The sequence below is a fragment of the Ammospiza caudacuta genome, chromosome 6 (genome assembly GCF_027887145.1).
Source record: "Ammospiza caudacuta isolate bAmmCau1 chromosome 6, bAmmCau1.pri, whole genome shotgun sequence".
In the NCBI taxonomy this organism is placed as follows: Eukaryota; Metazoa; Chordata; class Aves; order Passeriformes; family Passerellidae; genus Ammospiza; species Ammospiza caudacuta.
The window spans coordinates 36666768-36690295 of NC_080598.1; the positions used below are offsets into that span (position 1 = coordinate 36666768).

General features: G+C 35.6%; 1 protein-coding gene across 1 annotated transcript in view; it reads left to right on the plus strand.

Moving 5' to 3' along the window:
• Nucleotides 1-23528, plus strand: part of DPH6 (diphthamine biosynthesis 6) — a 180189-nt gene that overhangs the window by 123643 nt on the left and 33018 nt on the right. The window contains exons 12-13 of the mRNA XM_058807369.1: nucleotides 562-804; nucleotides 20565-20970. Of these exons, the coding sequence (XP_058663352.1) occupies nucleotides 562-804; nucleotides 20565-20970 (649 nt within the window). The remainder of the gene's footprint in view (nucleotides 1-561; nucleotides 805-20564; nucleotides 20971-23528) is intronic.

A 23528-nucleotide genomic window follows, 5' to 3' on the forward strand; every position in this document is an offset into this window, starting at 1 on the left:
AAAGTCCATTTTCAAAAGGTGACCCATCTCTTTGTTCAAGTAGCATCTCTTTGTTCAAGTGGCATTCTTCAGCATTTTATTTTCAGTCTGAAATTTGCTTTTACCTTCTGGTGGAATAACATCACTTTTTGTTCATACACAGTCATTTAGGTGTTCTGCTAATATATTTTTGCAGTGTTTTTAAATTAATTTACTAAAGATGTTACAGGTCTCTACTGATAAATTTTTATATGGTTTTGTATAAAACAAAACTTAAGACATAGAAGATTAAAAAATAGTATCGAAGATAATGTGTATCATCACTCAATAGAAAAGGAAACAAGAGCATTTTTAACCACGGCATCAGTGTGATCCAGCAGCTGTAACAGTCCACAGCAGATTATTGTTCTGAACTGATACCAGCTAATCCATGCATTATCTTTAGCCTAGTTTGCTCTATTTGTAACAAGTTATGGCAAAGAACAGTACTATTGAAAGATACCAGCTGGAAGAGAGAAATGTGCTTCACTTGTCTTGTGTAAACTCCCAGAGTCTTATGTACTGGATCTGATTCTCTCCTAGGTTGGTGATGTTCTCTACTGTGCTGGGCAGATTGCTCTGGTGGCCTGCACGATGCAGCTGGTGAGGGGTGGCATCCGCGCCGAGGCCAGCCTGTCCCTGCGGCACGTCGGGCGCGTTCTGGGAGCCATGAGCCAGGGGGCTGCGCTCCACCACGTCATCTCAGCCTGCTGCTACGTAACTGACAGCAAGAGCATTCCTACCGCTCGCTCCCTGTGGCAGAGGAAATTAGGAGAATGCAGAAAGGTAGCTGCCCTATCCATTTTCTTCTTTCTGGGCTGTCTTTTTTTCCTTTCTAAGTCTTGTAGTAATATCAGAATTTCGCGGTACATTTCAGAGGGGTTCCAGTAAAGGTTTGATTGAGCTGTTATGTTCTGGCTCATAAGTGGTTGTGCACAATTGAGAAAGAAAATTGCTTGATAGAAAGTTATATTCACCACTAACTTTGTCTTAATTCCTCAAAGTATTGTGTTAAAGAACTCTTAAAGAACAGTCAATTTCTCTAACAAAATTGTGAACAATACCTCATCTGAATTACTTCATTGCATAATGAGAAATGGGCATTTTAGTTCAACTTTTTGTCAGTTGTTCTGTTGAGAATTTTTTGCCCACTTGCTTGCAAACAGTATTGTTATAACTGAGTTTAGCAATTTACTGCTCATTATTGGTTTATATTCAGCTGGATTTCTAAGACCACATCTGGACATGCATATTCTTTGATTAGTAGGGGTTTATGTACAAAGCAAAGCAGAGAAAAATACTTACCAAATAGTTTTGTTACAAGGGAAGGGTGGGGGGAAATTACCCTGTCCTGAAAATACAGTTGTCCTGTTAATGACAAATTGTTAATGACAACAGAGATTTTATATTGAAAACGATAAACTGTTCTTCAGTTGCACTTCTGTCTCAGTTATTCTATAGTAATAGTGAAAACAAATAATGCAGTTTTTATTTTAGAGCAGCCTTCCAGATACTGTAAGATACTGCCTTTCTCTGTGGAAGACAGAATTTGGTAGCCTTACTCTGAAGGCAGATTCCTTACCTGTGTGGTTTTGTCCAGGTTTTGGTATTCCAGTGCTGCTACAGACAGTTCTGTTAAATACCATGACATGACATAATGGTCAGTTTTCGCCAAGGGAACTGAATCAGCCAGACCAAAAGTATTTTATTATTCTTTATTTTAAGCAGTGGCCAAAGACCTCAACCAGTAGGAACCTACATATTACTTAATAAGAACAAATGGTTTGCCAGTTGAAACTGTTCTCCTTCTCTCATCCATGAAAAAAGGACTTTGTGCAAATAAAACAGTTCAGCTCAGAACTCATTTTTGGTAAGCTATACATCATAAAACATATGATGGGATATATAATAAATCCCATTTAAAGATGGGATTTAGACTGTATTTCTGTTCATTGAATGTTCTATATTTAGTAGCAAAGTGATGGCATATTAAGATAATTGTATTTGAAATGGTGACTAAATCATATGCATCAGAACTGCCAAAGGTGTTTTTTCTTTAGAGCATGAGAAATTTAGCGTTCTGTCATGTGGTGATACCTGGTAAACATCTTCTACATAAATAATACTGTTCGGCAACTTCTCTTGAATCCTTCTACATGTTTGATGGCAGTAGTAAGTAAAGCACAAAAAAATTATATAAATTGTTAAGGACACCAATAAATTGGACCTAACAGCACATAATATAAAGAGAAATATGAGAATTGTTTTCTGGATGTGTTTGTATAGCCCAAAAGATTTACTTCTAAGAGCTGCATGTGGACATGCAGTTGCTCAAAGCTTCATTTGAGATAAGGCCACAGGGTCAGAGATTTTTAGCTGGACTTTAGAAGACTTCTTGTAATATTACTAGTGACAATTGTCATTTAGGAGCTTCTGGAGTTACAATGAGAAAAATCAATTATATTTAAATAAATTGAAATATTTTTTTAAATTTAGGTAATTTATAAAAAGTATATTTTGGAATAATCAATTTTTTTCCAGAGGAAATATTTCATATGTTATTAACAGAGAAGTGTTCTCGTGAGGATGGGAGGGGATTGTAAGAGAGGGAGCAAACAATAACAGTAAGCAGGTTGGACCCCCTAGAAACTTCTAAGTTGTTTCAGTCACCCAGCCTCTGGTCCCTTCCTTATTCAAGCATGATTCCTTCCTTCTTACACAACTCCTTTCTACTCCTGTCATCCTGATTTCCCTCACTCCTTATGGCAGCTCAGTGTCTGTGCTCCCAGCATCATCCCTGCAGCTTCAACCCTACAGTATAACCGCCTGAGCCTCCCCGAGCTCCAGTTACCCACAGGCATCAAGGGTTGCGTCCTTAGAGCTGGAATCCAGGCCCTGTTCCTCTCTGTCCCTCTGGGTCGCAGTGGCATTGGAAAAGCCATTTGGGGTGACAGAGGCAACAAATCTGGTGCAGGGATCTAAGGTAGTAGTAGACAGGAAAAAATAGTGAGGAGGGAAGGATAAGAAAGCAGCCCCACCAAGGGTTTACTCAAAAGAACACCACCTAAATCACTGAGCTAAAGATCTTTGAATTGACATTTTGAATGTACGCAAGAGAGATTTCCTTTGTTAAAACTTAAAAGGTATTGTAAAAATTGAGATCTAGAGTGAAGAAGCTGAAGTTGGCACTTAATTCCGTAGGTGCATAAAGTTGCACTTTTATTGCTGGAGAAATTAAAATATAGTTAAGGGAAGCAGTGGTCAAAATAAAAAAATAAAAAAGAAACAGAGGCTGCGAAAAATAGCATAAAGACAATTACACAAATGAATAATCAAACTCAAAACATAGGAAGACTTATTGCAATTAACAAATACAAGTGCCAGCCATCATAATCTTTCTTCCACCCTACTTTTAAGTTACATTCCTTCCACAGTTTCTTTGTGAGTGCCAGGCATACTTAGTGACATTCTGATTCATGAGGAGATAAATTGAGGGACCTTCTCTAGCATACCTAATAGCAGTTGTGTGCTAGAACAATTTCAGTCTAATCCAGTAGTTAGCATTTAGGAGGTTTTTGGGCTTTGTGTCTTCTTGGTGCTTTTTTTAAGTGGCCAAAAAAAAAAAAAGAAAGAAGCTTATAGCATTGCTAAAACTTTCTGGAAGAAGGACTGACAGTTTTCCAATTAAGTCTCATCTTGTGTTTTTCTTTACTTCACATCTTTTAATGACAGTGTCATGTAATATGATGATTTTATAAGCGGTTTTGCTAACTCATTCAGCAGAGTAATCAATAGAAAAAAGTAAGCCAGATGGGTTGTAGTCCATTTGTATTGGGTGGGACAGATGGCATTATTGATAGATGGAAATATTCCAAATAATTATTGTATAATGATATAACAGTGACTGTGCCTGCAAAATTTTATTAATTTACTTTGTGAATGCACTTTATTCAGTAGGGCCTTAGTTGTACCATTTAGACAGCATTCCCAAGATGTTTAGCTGGGAGCTGAGTCTACACCCTAACTTCTCCTTCCCCTACTCATGGGCTTTCTGTGCAGAGACATCCCTGTAGTATTTTGTTAGACTCTTTCAACTGGTGCATTGTACTTCTGCCTATACAAGAGATTCCCCTAGGCTAACTGAGATGGCAAGATCATGATTACATTTTTTTCTACCTCTGAATGCTTGTTTTTTACTTCCTTTTGTTATCCTCACCAATACAAAGAAGAAACATGCAGTGCTGTCTCAAGATTTCAGGCAATCCAGCTTGCTTAACTGCTGTGTTTTCTATTTTTTACATCTCACTAATCTGTGGCAGGGCTTAGTATAGCTAGACTAATAAAATATATAAATCCTGATACTGTGTAATAAATACTCATTTAGACTGTTGTTATTTGGTTGTATATTCCATGGAAAAGTACTGTGAATTAATCCTTTCTGTGAGGTAAAAGCACATTAACTTCCTAGCTGAAAAATTTTTAGGCCATTTGCTGCTTTTGAAATAAATTTGTTTATAAAATGTCTGAATGCTAAAGATTAGTTTCAGTTATTTTGGTTGGATGAAATATATACAAAACTTGGAGGCAGATTTTCCAGAACTCTCTGAAAATCTATCTCTGATTTCTTTGTTATAAAAAGAAAAAAATATAGGGAAATACTTTAGTGTATTTAGCACTCAATATTTTGTTATCAACAGAAAGTTTAAAATTGGTTGTTTGTAAGTGAACCCAAAACATTGGTGAAGGGAGATTTAGAGACAGTGGAAACAGTATATTTTGTTAAGATTAGAAGACCAAGTTGCAGAGAAAGATATTTAATGTAATAGCAAGATGTATTAATAGCACTAAGGTCCTTGTATTTTTTTTCTTAAAATCTGATATTATAGATCAGTTCCCCTCTAGTTATTGTAATAGGCAGCTGCCAATGTATTTTCCATCCTCAGTAATGAAAAATCTACTTGGTGAAATACTTCCTGTGACATAAAAAAATAAATCATTTTCCTGTTATAGCACCACTTCCATTTGGGTATTAGCTGTCTGGTACTCTCCCACCAATAATTTTCCGAGCAAACATTCTGCAAACTTTAAAAGTTCACCAGCCCATCTTCTTCTGACAGAAGCTTTCTCTTTTTTTATGGTGAGAATTCAGGATGAGTGGCTGTGATCCCATGATTGTTTCAAATCCAGCAAAGAGTGCTGCAGTTGACTTTCATTCTGTCAGGAATGCCAGTCAGATTGTTGACAGTGTGTGTCTTAGTAGTGTGTAATGCAGAAGTGATGGAAAAAAGATTCACAGTGTTTTATCTGATATATATTGTGAATGGGTTCCACACTTATTTCAGCACTCGGATAACTTGATGCCAAATTTTAAAATCTAAATTAAAACCTTTTGGACCAGATTTAAAAACTGTTTAGAGTTCAAAAGATGTAAGTACACCCAAACTAGGATTTTTTAAAGTTATGTATTTAAGAGCAGTTATCGAGGGCACTGGGCCCCTTCCAGGGAGCCCCTGCGTCGTACCTTCTTTGGCACTCCTGTAAATATCATTGGTACTTTCCTCTACCTTTCCACTTTGCTTTACAAATAATGTACAGGTCCCAAGTTATAAACAAGTTAAATCTTGAACAAGAATCTGTCTAGCTACATGCAGTTGTTTCCTGCAGTAATTAGTGTGTTTTCAGGGCAGTCATTTAGAATGGCATCATGCATCTGTAACAGCAGTTTGTGCATTGTTCAGACGTTCCTGTGCTATTTGAAGTATACAGACTGTCATGAATTTAAATAAAATTCATGCATTCTCTAACGCTTTATCCTAAGCACAACAGAAGTAGCTTATGCTCAAATAGTGGAAGTTGAAGATTTTTCTTGCTGCAAAGGATTGGACAAAGGTTTTAGATCCTATTTTGCCCATAGTGAAAATGACTTTAAAACTTAAAGTCGAATATTAAAAACTTTCGCAGATTTCTGTGAGAAAATACATATTTTTTCACCACTCTGAACAGATGTTTCTAAGCCAGTAACATTCAGGTGCAGTTTTTGTCTAACTTATTATATATATTGGTTCATATCTTTATTTAATGCAATTGTTAGATTTCCAAAATTTGTTGTAAATTCTGTGTCCTATAGATAATACTATAAGTAATATTAACTTAATTGGTTTCCTTTTACTAGTTTCTTGAACAAAATAGTCAAAATATGAGTAGTAGAAGTAAACAAGTATTATAAAGGTAAAATGGCAGATTAAAACACTGCTACATTTACATTACAGTAAAGCCTCACATAGGTTAACTAATATGATGTGTAATATCACCAGAAGAAAAATAAATATTTTTGAAAACCATTGATGACAGCCTGTAGTTATACCTATCAGAAATTCAGTAGGAAGAATACGCATGTTACTGTTTCCCCTATTTTGTCCCATCAGCTTCATAACATCTATTTTGCAACTAGATGCTATTTTGAATTTTCCACAGTTTGATATATAAACCCAGGCTTCTTTTATGGCCCATGTTCAGAACACACAGTGCATTAAATTGCACAGTGCTGGTGTGTCTTTCATCTCGTGTCTAGTGTATTTCATTTCCCCTGTGTTCAGATTAGGCAAAGCTTTTCTATTCATTTGAAACAACTGTAATGAGAATATTTAACACAGATCAAATGCAGATAGAAATCCAGAGGTCCTTGGAAACAGTCTGCCATTTGACACTGGGCAACAATGGGAGGTGAAAGGTTTGCCACTTGAACTTTTTCTTAAAAGATCGTAATACTCTATTTGTAACATTAGCAGAGCCTTTAAAATGTTTAAAATTAGTATAGCCAACTAAAAGAACATGACTTTAACTAAAGCCATTTTTAGAAAGGGAATATATGTGTATAAAAATCATGTGATTGAATAATAGTCTAAAGAGAGCACATAAATTTAACTTGTAGAATATAAACAAAAAATATGTACAATAGAAAATAAGAAAGGAGAGCATTTCTTTTGTGATCATTTGTGGAGATATCTACAGATACCATCAAATCCTCAACTGGTATAGGTCAGCATAATTCTGTGATTTCCATGAACTGATTTACACTAGCTTATTTGCCATTTACAGGTAATATATCCATGCATTTGAATGTTGTTTTTCAGGTAGACAGAGTGAAGAAATGCATGTCAGGTTATTCAGGGTGGTAAACAGCCTGGTTCATGCAGGCTGACTGATCTTCCCCTGCAGCAGTTCCCTTATAAGACTGGTTTTGAGTGATTCTTCATCTCCTTTGCTGAAAACATTAATTCTGTTTTGAGCCTGTCACTTCTGTGCTAAGAGTGCAAGAGTGCATATATGCATCCACTGTTTGCTTAGGCCAGAACCTCTGGTCAAAAGTCTGATGTGTGATGACTGTGAAAGCCATTAACAGAGCTGCATCCCTGAAGCAAGTACCTGTTGTCACTGCCCTCATTATAGAGGGAAAAATGGCATTTTGGTCTAAAAGTTATCAAGGTCCAACTTTCACTCAGGAAACTTTCCTATAAAATTGTAGTACAAAGTACGTGTAGGACCCTTTAAATTCCTACAATAAAGGATAGAACTTCAGAATTTCATCACCTTCAAAGATTTTTTGTTCTCCTTTGGATGAGATAATCCTGTTGATCAGGACTGAAAGAAGAGCCATATTACCACCTCAATCTACATAAACAGTCTTGTTAACTACTCCTCCTTCCTGAAACTGTAGTAGGTTAATCTCTTTCAGACCATAAACATCCCTTCCAATTTACTGCTTCCAGCAAGTAGTTTGATATTCAATACTAAGCAGCTACTCCAGATCTTGGTCTTTTCCAGGGAGGATACTTTAGTTTCTCTCATCAATCTTTACTATTTTATTGTATGGTCCAAGGGATCCTACTTAATTTCAGTACTTGATTAGCCTCATTTCTGATTCTGTGTGCTGGTCATAATAATAATTTCATTTCCTCTTCTTCCTCCTCTTCTCTGAAGGATATAACATGGTCTTCAAAATTAATAAAATATCTTAATTTTCTTATTCATAAAAGCCAAAGTGACCCAAAAATTATTTATGCTTTCCTATACTCCACTTTCAAAAAAGCACATAAGATAGTGTGAAAGTGAGCTATCTTATTTTGATATTTTTGCATAGCAAAAAGGAGCAGTGCTCCCTGTTCAATGTCCAGTTACATGCATGCGACCTAGCAGCGAATAATCACTTTCAGCTTCCTCCCTGTTTTTATTCAGCTTCATTGATGAAAAATAAAAATGCATCCAGCTGATATGATACCTGTTCACTTCTCATCAGTCCTTTGGATGTTACCATCATAAACACAGGTGATAACACTTGAAATATAACTTTGATTTTATCTTGGACATTATTCAGTGTTAATATTTTGCAGGTCCTTATGCATCTCACTTATAAGCACCTTTGTGGAAACACCCTGGCCATCTTCTGTAGGTGACCAAAATAATTACTTTTGCACATATAGATATATATATATATAAACAAAGGAGCATGTCTGAAAGAGGATAATGTAACTGTTAGCTGAAGAAAATACTAATTGTCGACCATTTTTAATTAAAATGGTGATTTTGGTAAATGATTATTGTAATTTGTCAAATGAGTTGCAGATAGCAACTCTGTAATGCATAGTCTCACAATCTCTCTGTGCATGTTCTGCAGAGCTACGTGGAGGAGACACACACATCTAAAGATTTTTCTCCCTCCCTCCTCTTATATGAGTACATGCATATAGACATTATATATGTGTGTGTGTATATATATACATTACAAGCATATCCATGAATAATTTTCCATGAATTAATATATATTTGTATTTTTTCTTAGTATAACAACTTGTAACAAGGATATATATTAATACATGTCACTTAAAGGCCATTTACTGACAACCTTCCGTTCTAATTTTCTGTTCATGGAGTCATCTGGTTTCAGAAGTGTGATTTAAGATCCCATTAGATATTTCAGTAGTAATCTGCAAGATGTATCTTCATGTTCAGAAGAACAAATTAGCTTTCCATGTAGCTCATTGCAGTGACTGCTGAGAATAGCTACACATTAACTAAAACTTGTCTTAGAACTTGTAGGTTATTGTGAACTTTCTCTCACAGTGAGTCTGGCTGGGGTGGAGTTAATTTTCTTTACACAGCCCCTATAGTAGATTTGTGGCTAACACTGTGTAGATAGCAGACCAGTATTGGCTGTTGCTGGACAGTGCCTGCACAGCATCAAGACTTTCTCTTTCTCCTACTTTACCCAGCAAGAAGGTTGGGGTTTGGCAGAGCTTGGAGGGGACATAGTTGAGACACCAAAGTATTACATTGTTTTATATATCATATAGATTCATGCTTGACAGTAAAAACTGGAGCACGGGTGAGGACTTTTTGGGCAGCTCAGTATAGTGGATTTTAAGAAAGTCCCTGAATTGCCATCATCTGAGTTTGACTTCTGCAACACTGAACTGGGAGAAAACTGGTCCTGCAAAATCCAAGTTCCAAACTGTATGAAGGACATTATTGGTCAATGTAAATGGCTTGAGTTAAAATAAAAGACATGTGAAGCCCTAGTAGTCATATGGTATGCCATTTAGCCAACCTTGTTTTGCAGTCATACCATATTAAAAAATGAAAGTAACTGAGTAGTCTATTGAAAACAATATTTGCCTCAAGAATATTCATATACAAAAGATGGAATGAAAAAAATGTGTTTTCCAGTAAAAATTTGTGTACTAAAAAGCATCACATTCAAAATAAAATTGCTTGCCATAAAGCCAGTCATATCCTAAGCTGCATGAGAAGTGTGGGCAGCAGGTTGAAGGAGGTAATTCTGCTCCTCTCCTCTGCTCTGGTGAGACCCTGCCATGAGGACTGTATCCAGCTCTGGAGTCCTCAGCACAGGAAGGACATGGACTTGTTGAAGCAAGCTCAGAAAAGAGAGGGCTTCAGGGTGACCTAGTTGTAGCCTTCCAGTACCTTGAAAGAACTTACAGGAAAGATGGGGCAAGACTGTTTACATGAGTATGTAGTGACAGGGCAAGAGGAAGTGGCTTCTGATTGGAAGAGAGTGGGTTGAGATTAGATATTAGTAAATAATTATTTAATGTGAGGTTGGTGAGGGACTGGCAAAGGCTCCCCATGGAAATTATGGATGCTCTATCCCTAGAGGTCCCTTCAAGGCCTGGCTGAGCAAACTGCTCTGGTGGAAGGTGTCCCTGCCCATGGCAGGGTGTATGGATCAAGATCCCAACTCAAGCCATTCTGTGATTTTTATGCAATTATTTTCAATTGCACATCTTTATATCATCTTACTAATCAAGGTGGCCACTGAAATGAGGGAGAGCCTGACAGTTGGTGGAAGTTTAGTAGTGCCACCAGAGTTTTGAAATTGTTTTTCTTCTGCCTCCTGCAGCATCAAAATTTTCTTCCTTGCATTCTACAAAATTTAATTATAGGTTTGACAAGAGTAGCTAGTGGTCCTGTATGTGTACAGATGAACAGATGATGTAATTAGAATATGTGAAGTGAAAGCAGATATTTCATTTGAAAATTGGTTCTAGAGCTCATTGTCAAAGTTCAGAAGAAAGCAGACTTTCAAAGAAAAGGTCTTTGCAGTCAGTATCCAAAATTCAAATACTATCATAAAATCTGTTATCCATAATGCCCACCAAGTAGATTTTGACCATTAACTTTGCTCATTTTCTGTCCCATTTGGGTACACACTCGCAGATGATTTTCAACTGAAATCTTTCCGTCTTGAACATCCTTACTTCAGTTCAACTCTTTTTCCTAAGTGCTTATTTTTGACACTACACATGAAGAATAAAAACCCTCAGAGTGACAGTCTGTGATCATGTTTCATGTGGCAGACTTCATTTGCTTTCAGTTTGTATTACTATCAATTTATGACTTTGTTCCTTAAATACTTATCTTTTTTTTTTTCCACATTGTAACTGATATATTGAATGATGTATGTTTGAGAGGTATTTCAAGGATCTTAACTTCAGTCATTAACTGGTTATGTCTTGGCTCAGGAACCTCTAGTTCTTTGAGAGAAAGTTACTATTTTTTAAGCAAATAAAACAGCTTTGCAGTATGTAATTATTTTCTTATCAATTTTACATTTTCATGCCCTTTTGAGCATCTAGCATGCGGTGCTTGAATTTACATTTAGCTCTGCAGGAACTGCTTTAAATATTATTATTAAGAAGGAAGAAATCAAAAATCAAAGTGAATTTTTAGTACAATAGCAAGGTATGGAAAGGTACAATTGCAGCAACAGCAGCCTGGATTAGTGTACAGAACTAACTCACAGCTTGACAGAAAATCCCTGCTGGGGAGGAAATGTAGGGGAACTGGCAGAATTTTGCTACATCTGCTCCCTACTGCTAATAAGCTTTAACCCATTTCATTTTTATTATGCTTGGTGTTTAGATATTTTGCTTCCAAAATTATATCTGTAACTATGAGAACACATAAAAGGAAGCTCGACAGGTAGGGCTGTTTAAAAATTTAAAACTATCAGCAAGGGATGTTAAAGGCCATAATGAGTAAGATGGTTGCCTTCTCAGTGTGGGATTTTAGAGCTCTGGCACTTCAGTGCTGGTAGAAAGGCTGAGCAGAAGTATTGGGTAAAACTGATTTCATAGCTTGAATGGCTTGTACAGCCAGAAGGCACCATTAGATTATTTATTCTGACCTGTATATCACAGACCATTACATTTCACCCAGAAATTCCCATTTTGAACTCTGTGAGTACACTTGCACTAAAATATATCAGACCTTAGGAGTTCCAAATACTTCATGCCCAAGGGTGAGAATGAAAAGGCTGAGCTTCACATGCAGTGGGAAGAGGGTTTGGCAGGTTGATATGTACACGTGGTAGCATGACAATTTCTGCAGAGTAGGGCAAACAAACAAAGGCTTGTATGGACTTTAAAAAAGTGAAATTCCTTCCTTGACCCCTTTGAATTAGGGAAAAAAGGCATAGGCATTCATATTGTATCAGAGCACTTGTATCAGAGTTCTGCTGAAACCTTAAGCAATTCTCTAAAATAAAATAAAAATTAAAAAATTAAACCTCTACTCTCTAAATCAGCTATAATAAACAAAAGTTAAGACTTTATCTGTCTCATGAGACATCAGGGGAAGTAATTAAGAGGGAAAATCAGAGTCATGTCCATTTTAAAAATTATTAATAATTGTCTAATTCTGCATTTCAGGTATTTTTACCCCTTTGGTAGCCCTGCTGGCAGTCCTGTGCTTCTCAGTTTCTCAGTCCAGACACTTCCACTGCAGTACTTTGAACATGCTTTTATCTCAATAATCAGTGCTATAACTAATGTCTGTGTCTATAAAAGATGGGGAAATGGTATTGTATATTTTCCATTTGATATTATCACATGCTTACCATACCTGATTATAAATTTTAAAGTCTTTCTTTTACTTTGATTGTGGCATGATTGTCAAATACAGTTATGAAATGTATTTTGAGGAGAGATTGAAATGTATAAAATTCATTGAGTGGTTGAAAACTTGATGTCTGTGGGGCTGATGAGACTGTGCTTTTAGATAATGGATTAGAACAAGATTTTGATACTTACCTGAGGAATGATGCAAAAATGGAAGTCTCAGTCTTCCAGTAGGAGATGCTTCCCCATTACTGTGCTTGCAGAAGCCTGTGTCTGTTTTTCAGCAGGCCAGTTTACATTTTCTGTTTTTCTTTCAATTTATTGCAACAAGAAATTATTTGAGCTTCCTTCGCAAGAAAAGTTCCAGGTGGATGAGTCCAGAAAACAGAGGTGTTAGCCTAGTTATTGCAGACTCTGTGTACATTTTTCAGGCTTTCAACTGTTTATTTGTTCTAGAGACTTGTTCAAAGCTGATTATGTCTTCATAGAAATGTGATACTGATTGCTCTTGTTTTGATCCTGTCAGAGCTTCTCAGTTTCTGAAATAAAAGGATGAAAACACAGTGATCCAACAATAGAAAAGAGAAACAAAATTAACAAGCAAATGATATCCTTCTGTACTAAATATAATCAAAAGAGAGCTTGTAAGGTTATGTCTTAAATTTCAACAGAACCCTTTTTTCTATCAACAGAAATGATGAAAATTTATACCACTTCTTGGCCTCTGTTGACAATCATGGTAAAAGATAGAATAGCAAGTTGTTAAATTATTCTGTTTGAGCAATATAAGCTATAGATCACGTAAAGTTATTGAACTGGTTTCTTATGAACTCTCTATTTTCATGAGTTCTATATTTGCTTTGCTTTTTTATGTAATACTTACCTATTCTTCCAGTGGCACTATTCAGAGACCATTCATCATGAAATTTTTGATTCTTCAAGGATTTCAATATATCCTTTATGCACCAGAAAGCTGTCTCAACTTATAAATCAAATTTACTGTATGGGATTTGGGCCCTCAGAGTGTTGTTACTTAATTTTTCTGGTAGTTTCTTCTGACATACTTGGTTGACTACCATAAAATTTTAGCCCATCACCTTGTCTATTCCTATTAGTAGCCATCAATGTATTGTAGAAATTTCAAATTTTCTTTACTCCCACTAAAATAACTTGGGATATGGTCATTTCATCCTCCTGCAAAATGCATCTCTGAGAAAAGTTAAGCTCTTATGCTTGGCATGTTAATTGCTGACCATTTCATATCTAATTATTAATTCTGCATCATTACTATAGCTACATGCAGATTTTTTTTCAAAACTATTAAGTTGAAAATTTAATTTGTATTTTTCTCTAATATGCACAGGCAGAATTATAATCATTATATCAAAAGAACACATTAATTAGAAATCCATTCAAATTACAAAAATTGATTGAATGCACCCTGAGAAATAGTACTACCTCTAAATTTCTGTACTCATGTTTGTTCCCCTGTATCTGTTTTTCCTTTTTCATGTTTCTGTTTTCTAAAGATAGCTAAAGGCTGCATAAAAAAGAAATTACTCTCAAAAATGTGCTATCAGATGCTGCTACAAAAAATAAAGAACTACTTGGTTTGCTCTAAATTTTCCATGGCTCAGTAACAACCAAAGTAAGTCCAGGTTCAGTTTCACATCTGACATTGTACAAAATAATTTCTACATGACTCAACGGTTACTGAACTACCTCCAGCTTTGTCCAACATGTTGAGGAGGATTTAGAGAGGACTAAAATTTCTGAAGAACTTGTTTCTTTTTATATTTACCGTATTTATTCTATGACAAATATTCAGTTTATAAGACTTCGTTTTTAGTCTGACAGTTTTGTGATAATGTCTTTTTGACATACATCAAATAATTTGTTTTATTTCAGAAAGAAATACTAAATGTCTGACTTTCTCATTTTTGTAAGCTTTCCAAAAGGAACATTCTTAGCAATTTTATTGTTATAAAACACTGTGGTATTCATTATTTGAATTCAGATGTGTTATACCAGGAATGCATGTGGCCTATTTATTAGACAAACTAGGATGTTGAAAAGAATTGCTTCTATCCTACTTTCCTTAGGAACTGACATTTTTATTCTTATGCAGTTTTCCTTGTGGAATCTTTACTTTTTAAAGTCATAAACCTATTGTTGTAAGAGACTCTAGCAAAGCTTCAACTGGATCTCAAGAGTTTGATGCACTCTGTTTCATGCAGGCAGTGTAAAAGAAATTTTAAATGTATTATTTAAAGGCACGTTAATCTTGCCACTGTAATGGTGTAATAATGCATACCATATAAGGTTTTCATATACTCAGCTTCTAAAAGTAACATCACAGTATCTTTCTTTTTGTTCTCCAAGTCACTTCTTTGTAGAGATAGCAATTATGCACTCATCTCTGCCTCTTATAGCCTGATTCCATATTCAGCTGAGAGATAGATAGTCCTTAGTCCTTACTAACACAACAGAAAGAATATTTCTCATTTGGAACAAAGGGAGGATAGTCAAGCAAATTTATCTAATAAACGTTAAAGGCCAAAGTTTGTGCCTTTTCAGTTTAATTAAGCAAAACAGTTAAATACTTATACAATGGACTGAAGATAGGTTTGTCTTTAACTCATTATTCCTTTGTTTTCATTGCAATTTAATAGTTCTGCCTTGGATTTTTTTTTTTTGTATTACAAAAAAGAAAACCACTCTATTTATAAGGCTAGCACCTTTAAAACAAAACTCTGTGTTTTGTTTTAAACAACCCTAACAACCCTTACTGCCAAGTGTTTTTCATTTAACTCTTCTCATTCTACTGGATTCTGGTTTGATTTGTAGCAGTATTGTAAATGCATCAGGCCTTCATTAGCATGAGAGTATTTTGTGGCTCTCTGAATATGGACAATGAAAATTGGGTGAATCTTTACCAAGAACTGAGTCACAGGAAATGCAAGGATTTGGTGATACTGTGAACCAATGTGATAATTTCTTGTATCAGTGTAATACTCAGGAGAGTATTATGCATGCAGCAGTTCAGATAACACTTTTGTACTTATGTAGGGTTAATTACGAGTTTAGAAACCCACTGACAACCTTTGCTTCTTGGGATATGAAAGAGCTATTTCTGAAGTAAACATATTGATAAATGGGTTAGCTAAGGAAGGTTTCTACCAAGCTGCCTTTTCACTTCGGTTTAGGCACAAATACAAAGTCCAGAAAGTTCCTATTCTCATTTCTCATTATTAAATACTTTACTGAACTGTATGTTCCTTAATAACTGTAGTACTGTGGCCTTCAATGAGTATTCAGTCAAGCCTTTTGACCCTTTCTATTTCTAGCCAAACATCCTTACACTCTGGCAGATTTGGATTGAGCATCCATCACAGAACTGCTTTAGAGGGGTTAACACAGAGCAGTCTGGCTGGGTGGCTCCAGTGTGAGGCAGCTCCAAACCCTGTTCCTGGGGCAGGTGCCTAAAGCAGACAAACCTCCTGCTTGGCACTGGCTGGGACTGTAGTGTTTTAGGTGTCCATGCTGTCTCTGTCAGTTAAGGCAGAAATGAAGATATGTATGTCCCCCTAAAAGTAGCGTGACAGTTCTGTATGTGATTCTCCTTTTTGAAAAAGAAGAGTAACATTTCTTCCCGCAGAAGGAGTAACCACATTGAACTCTCACTTCTTCCAGCCCAGTATTCTGGTGCCAGTACCTCTGCTGAAGAAGCTTAAGCTCTCAAAGCTGTTTCCTGCATTCATCTACTTGACTCAGTGTCCACAATTCATCTATAAAATTAGTCTGGAATATCACAGATGAACATAAAATTCCTTTAGAATCATGGAAATGTTGGAAGGGACTAATTGACTAATTGTGAAAAATCTGTGAGTCCAAACAAGAAATCCCAGTTACCAAACACGCTTCTATTATCAGCATACATGCTTATTTAAGAATGTAACAATAACATCATGGTGTAGACTTTGCTTGGTATTTTGACTCCAAACAGCAGCCCTAAGCAGAAGTGAATAGTAAAACCAGTAAAAGCATAAATCTGCTCTAATACTCTCCTAACCTCAAACTATTTAAATTAATATTTAAATTGATCAAATAAATTTTTATATAAAACATAAGCTTTCTATAAATTAGTAACATATAAATTGAAAATAATCCAGGAATTTTATTATATCTCTTTTATAACACCCACTGAATCTGTGTTCTAAGAACTTGTTCAGGCTCCCCTTGAATCCCTGTAAAGTTCTTGCAACCAGGGCATTCTCCATCAAGGAATTGTAGGTGTCACCACCATTGTTCATTTTGAAACCATGCTCTTACTAATGTCATTTGATGGTCCATAGCTTTTAGTACAGAAAGACAAGTGTGCAAAAACAGTTCTTATCCCTATCCACTCTTTTTATGTCATGTATGACTTTATAAGCCTCTGTCTTCTCATTAAGAAGGCTGCAGAACATTTCCAATCAGACCCTCCAGAGCTTTTGATCATACTTATCCTCCTCTGAATATATTTTGGATCTAGGACATCCTTTTTCAGCTGAGACATCCAGAGCTGTTTATCTTACTCAAGATGTTGGTGAATTCTGTATTTTTACAGAGGCACAAAGTTACCCACATTGTTTTCTTTCCTTACTTGTTTTATTAACTGTTGTCAGCTTCTGTAATTCTTTATTAACCAGTCCATGAAGACTTTCCAAGATGTCCCTTAGCTTAGCATGGCAGTTTTCTCAGTGTTTACAGTAGAAGTAAAGAGTCAGTTTCTCAGTCATCCTTAAATGTACTCTGTACCTTTGGTTTCTCCAGTGAGTTATAGAAACATGTATTGTATTTCTAGAAGAGTATTTGTATTTTCTTCAAGGTGGGAAAAGTCCTTTGTTGAGTTATGGGGGTTTTGTAAAGCAATGTCTTAAAAAATGTTTGTAGTCCTTCTCTGGATATGGCATGATATAGATAAAATGCATATATGGAATGATATAGATACAATGCATATATTTAGAAAAATCTGCCCTTTGGCTTCCTTTTTCATATTTTCTGGATCTCAGCCTTTTACATCTTTGATAAATTAACCAGCAAATCATCCTCTTGGCAAAGGGAAGACATTATGAAACATGTTTTGAGGACAGTCTAATGTGAGATTCAGTTGGAGCTAAATCACTTGTCTTATCAAATCTTTGTCCAAGATTTTGGGATCTACCATTTCCTAGCATGACAGAATTGGAATTCTGTCATAGTGTGGTCTCTGAGATGATCCAGACTACGTTTATTCCTGAAAAAAGTCATTGTAGAAGCATTTCTTTTCAGAGAGTGTCTCCTGCACGTGGAACAGATGTTACCTGCTGTCCTTCTCCAGCCCTCTTTAAATCAGATCATGTAAAAGTATAGCACGTAATTAGAATCTTTCCCCATATAATCTCAGCAGTCAGCCATTGAACCTCTAAATCTCCTTATTTTCCCCTGTGACATTCAAATTTCTCTTAGTGCAGACCTACCTTGTAGTATTTGTTTCTTGAAATGATTAAATCCAATGGAAAGGCTAACAAGTGGAAATTAGAACACACTTTTCCCATGAAATGAAAATAATTTGAAAACTTATCGCTAGAAAAAAAGGGTTAAAAGGCAAATATCTTTAGATGACTACTACACCTACAGATTAATGAAATTCATAAAGACTTGAAAAATTTGGGTAATGCATACTTTTAAGGATTCACTGCTTTCAACAGTGTTTGCCCCAATAGATTTCAATTCTTTCAATAAAAATTTTAGAGCTTCCCGAGAATTATTTGATAGTTCTTTTTCAAAAATTATAATGCAAGCTATATGCTCTTTTTCCTCATTTTTTTCTGATCAGGACTTGAAGCTGTAGAACAAAGACTAGCCCAAAACCTGTGCTCCTTTATAGAACAGTCTAACAGTATCCTTGGGGAAGAACTGTAAAAACAAGTTTTTATTCAAAGTACTACAGCTGTCTGCCAGAAGTGATAAATCTCATTGATGAGAGTGTAGAATCAATTGTAAAAACAATTTAGCCAACAAAATAATTCATCTTTGTTATCACTCTTAATACTTATTTTTACTGTTTTAGCATCATATAATTTCTCAGCAGACCTTATGTAATCATCTTCATTTACTAGATAGGCTAGATATTCAGTCATAAAGATATTTAGTTCTTTAAGAAAATTGTACATTTCTGAAAGGTAAATCTTAAGTGCATATCCAAGTATAACACAAATGTCAGTGATTTCTTGAAAATAACTCAGAAGAGGTCACTGTTAAAAGTATTTCTATATGATTCTGTAGCCACTGTTGAAAAATTATTAGTCCCCAATAACTCTGTAATTTCTGCTTTGTGCAAACTCTAAAGTTAAAGGTTATGAGTGTTACGGTTCCATGCAGGTGCACCATGAGTAATTTTTCACACAGAATGATTCTCATTTGTTAAATTTGGAAATGTACTTTCTTCTGGCCTTAATTTTCATGTAGTTCTTCATATTCTAAATGACAGCTGAAGGCAAGCAGAAATAGCAAGTAATTGATTTAACAACCTAAGACAAGTACAGGGAAGTAGAAAAGTTTGTCTTAGTGCTTGATGTGACCTGAGAGAGCTTCTTTAGACTGTTTTTTTCTAACCAGTACCTCAGCACCTTGGGCCAGCAAAATGGCCTTTAAGCCTGAATGAGCATGACTTTTTTTTTTCCTCAGTGCAAAGCTCCAGTATTTCATCTTTTCAAACTGTTTTACAGCACTCAGAGCAGAATTATATTGACAAGGTTAGAATTCATCTCCTAGAGGAGAATATTGTGCTCCTGTTAAGTGCTAATATAACATTTATGTGTAGCTACCTTAATAACAGCCCCGGCCAGCCTAATGAAAGTACTGAAAGCAAACAGTACTCTGTGAGATTTTATTATGACTGAAGTGATTGCAATTTGAAGCAAATTGTCCCTATTTCTGTTACAATATCAAAACCAGAAATGCTAAAGCAATTGCTACATGTTTGGGATAGAATTGCACTCCACTATCGTTAATATAGAAGTAAGTGCATTTTTCATGTAAACAGCTCACAAGGGTCAAGAATCAAATATATTCTGTGCAAAACTCTTGTCAATAACTTTGTGAGTGAATTTTGAAATAAAGTGCCTGGAACATGTCATTATTTCTTCCACTCAAAGTTGAGCGCAAGTGGTTGAAAATTGAGCTTGTGAATTGAAGGTACTGCGAGTTATATGGCCTTATCAACTTCAGAAAAAATGACAGGTTTGCCTTGTTATTATTTTTCCTTTCAGAGGTCAGGCAATGGACAATATTAACAGTATGTACTGGAATGTAAGCAAACTGGTATATAAAAAAAGTTATCTGTGTACAGAAGATGGTATAAGACACTAATATTAAAAATTGCTAATATACTGTCTCTTCATAAAAATTGAGGGAAAAGTAAGGAAAAAAGTAATCCACTGGTCAAAAAATTTCAGATGCTCAGGTATTTGAAAGCTATTTAAAACCATCAAAAGAAAAGAAACTCAGTTACTCAGATGTAGCTGATCAAGTTATCTAATAAGACATGCTGGTTGATGTGAAAACAATTTAAATATACATTCTCAATGAGCTCTGCTATTTAAAAGCCATATTCTATCTTCTAAGAGGGTTTGATCAGGGCAATTCTGCTGTTTAGAACTATCTGAACTATATTTTTGCTGTATCTGAACTGAATCTTTCATACTCCAATTTTTAAAACAAAACTTATTTAATTTACTGATTCATTTCTGTAGTTTTGGTAGATCCTACCATTTTTTTATTCTTCAAAAACCTTTGGTACAAACAAAGGTAACCATATGCAAAAAGATCCCTCTTGACTGCAGAATGAGTGCAAAATAAATTATGATCAGTTGGTTTTTTTTTAATGGTACAGGAATAGTAATGGTTTGAAATTACGAAGATGAGGAGATACTATCAGATAAATTCATAATAGCTCAAGATGACTTTTCAATAAGGAAATTTGAGGGGAGAAGCAATTTCCATGAAAAAACTGTACTGCATATACTTTTTTAATATTTATCTGAATATGAGCTGCATTGATTTCTACAACTCTGTGATATGGACAATATTTTGCTTATCTTTTAGGTTGAAGATTCGGAGATGTATCATGATGAAACTGCAGTATGTGGGTTGCTTGCTGTGGTTGTAATCTCTCACCTACCCAGAGATGCTGCCATTGAATGGCATGTTGTTGCAGTAGTTGATGATCCACTCCAAAGAAAACATTTTGCAATGAAGATGTTGTCAGAGGGCTTCCAAATTGAGTGTGAATCTGTGGAGTCTAGTTCTGCATCTTGTGCATCAATTTCAGTACGCCTGAGCTTGATTTCCTCATCTACTTCTCACCTTGATTTAGATGGACCTCTTCATGACTTAGCTGCTATGTTTAAACAAGCTGTTGACAAACTTTCAGAAGACTGCAGTGCCAGTCCTTTGTCCTTCAGAGCTTTCTTCAAGGAGCAAGTCTTTGATGCTGAAACACTGCAAAAAGGTAAGACTTACCATGACAGAAAGCAGGTGTAATACTAACGTACTTCTTGTTTACTTCTACATCAAATTTCATAGGAAGAGAAAAAATTTTATAAGAGTGTTTCAAGGATAGGTGGCCAAGAAGGCCAGTGGCATCCTGGCCTGCATCAGCATTAGTGTGGCCAACAGGGCCAGGACAGTGATTTTCCTCCTGTACTCAGCACTGGTGAGACCACACCTCAAATCCCGTGTTCAGTTTTGGGGCCCTCACTGCAAATGAGACATTGAAGTGCTGGAGCATGTCTAGAGAAGGACAACAGAGCTGGTGAAGGGTCTAGAGAGTAAGTTATTTGAGGACAGGGTGAGGGAACTGGGGAGTTTTAGCCTGGGGAAAAAGAGGCTCAGAAGAGACCCCTTTGGCCTCTACAACTGCCTGAAAGGAGCTCGTAGCCAGCTGGGGGCTGGGCTCTTCTCCCGAGTAACAAGTGACAGAACAAGAGGAAAGAGCCTCAAGCTGCTCTATGGGAGGCTGAGCTTGAATATTAGGAATAATTTCTTCATCACAAGGGTTATCAAGCATTGGAACAGGCTGCCCAGGAAAGTGGTGGTCACCACCGCTGGAGGTATTTGAAAGGTGTGTAGTAGACTTTGTACTTAGTGGTAAACCTGGCAGTGTTAGATTTACGGCGGGACTCAAGGATCTTGGAAGCCTTTTCCAACTGAAATAATTCTACAGTTCTACAATGATGATATATTTTTTCCTTTTGCTGGGTACCAGGTGTGTTTCTCATATTGAAAGGCTCTGTTCTTGAACTTCCTGAAGTCCAAACAGCGTGAAGTCCTGGATTACTTTTGTTCTAATCTCACATCTGATTTTGAGTGGGAGGTTGGATTATGCAATTTTGCTATAATCTAAGTTATCCTGTATTCCATGCAAGAGAAATCCAGCCACCTTAGAATTCAGTGTAGGGAGAATAAATCTTTTGCTCAAAAGTGTTTGAACGGTTGTGCATTTCATGGCTTCTTTTTGTCACAGAGTGGAACCATGTTCAAATAACCAATTTCTTCTAGCAGGAACTCTTTTGAGAATGATGAAATATTAATGTTTTAAAGAAAGGACATGGTATTGTATCCTCTGAATAGAGGGCATCTGGGTTTAAACCTGGACTGATTTCTAACTTACTTAAATAGAACCTGCTATCCAAAAAAATTTGTTGGGTTTTCCCCCAGTGTTTATTTTCTCAGAATCTCATTCCCTTACCAAATAAAGAGAAAACAGAGCAATAAATGTAATACTAAAATTACAATTTATTTCTTATGTTGCAGATGTGCATTTTGAGCTATGCTCTATTTGGGACAGCTAACATTTTGCAACAGCACAAAAGCTTATTTTATCTGCTAGATCTATAAAACTGGCAGACCATACTTGTATCGAAATCAGTAAGAACTTTGTTATCAATTTGGGAAGAAACAAAATCAGATCCTTAGTCTATATTTATCTCAAACATGCATGCACTTTAAAAATCCTTGCAGACCACAACTGATCCATATTAATTAGCTGACATAAATGTTAGCCCTCAAATATTCTACTGTCCTATTTTTTTTTTCTTAACCTGCAGCAGTTTTTGAAGAAAATTCAACTTGACATTGTTTAATAGATTTAAAGTACAGGAATTGAAATCTATAAAAATGTGGCATAGAATAAGCATATTTAATCCAGGAAGCAAAGAATGAACATATAGTCTGACAGAATGTTGTTGTTTTTACTACATCTTGTTTAAGAGCTAAAAGGAAACTTGATAAAACATGTTTCTGGCATGGGATTAACATTACTGTTTCGCCTGCTTTCTTTCTGATATTTCTCAGACCATAGAATAATTACTTCCAAAAAAATTTCATTTGCTTTATAAAATATATTTCTCAATATAATTTATTAATTGTGAGCATAAAAATTTGATTCAGTTCCATTCATTTTATACTACCAATAGCATAGACATTGAAAGATTTGTGTGATTGTCATATGTTCATTCTAGTTGCGTTCAGATCTCTGCACTGTCATAATAATTCCTGTCATTATACAAATTTTATTATTATCCCCACTGGTAAGAAATACATGCTTGCAAATCTGTAGAATATACAGAATACATTAACTTTACAAGGAGCACTAATTCACTGATGAAGAATTTAAAAATAAAATTTTGCTTCTTAGGAAAAATTTCTAGAAAGTTCATGCAATGGAAGAATAACCATGATGTATATTCAAAAATAATTTCTCAAATTAAAGCAGTTGTTGCTGAAGTATGTCTTGCTGATAATTTCTATCTGAGAGGATACTATTTTTTATATATATATTTTTAATATATATATATATATATATACACACACATACACTTTTTCTGATTCAAAATCTGAAGTCTAATTATTAAGATATTGTTAAGACACAGGACATATTCAAGTATACTGGTAGTATGTGTTCTTGGAGCTTTGTCCAGTGAAGCATCAGCTTTCAAAACAATGAAGCCTATTAGTGAACAATGTCCTTGACTGTCTTTTGCACTAGTAGTATAATTCTACTTCTCA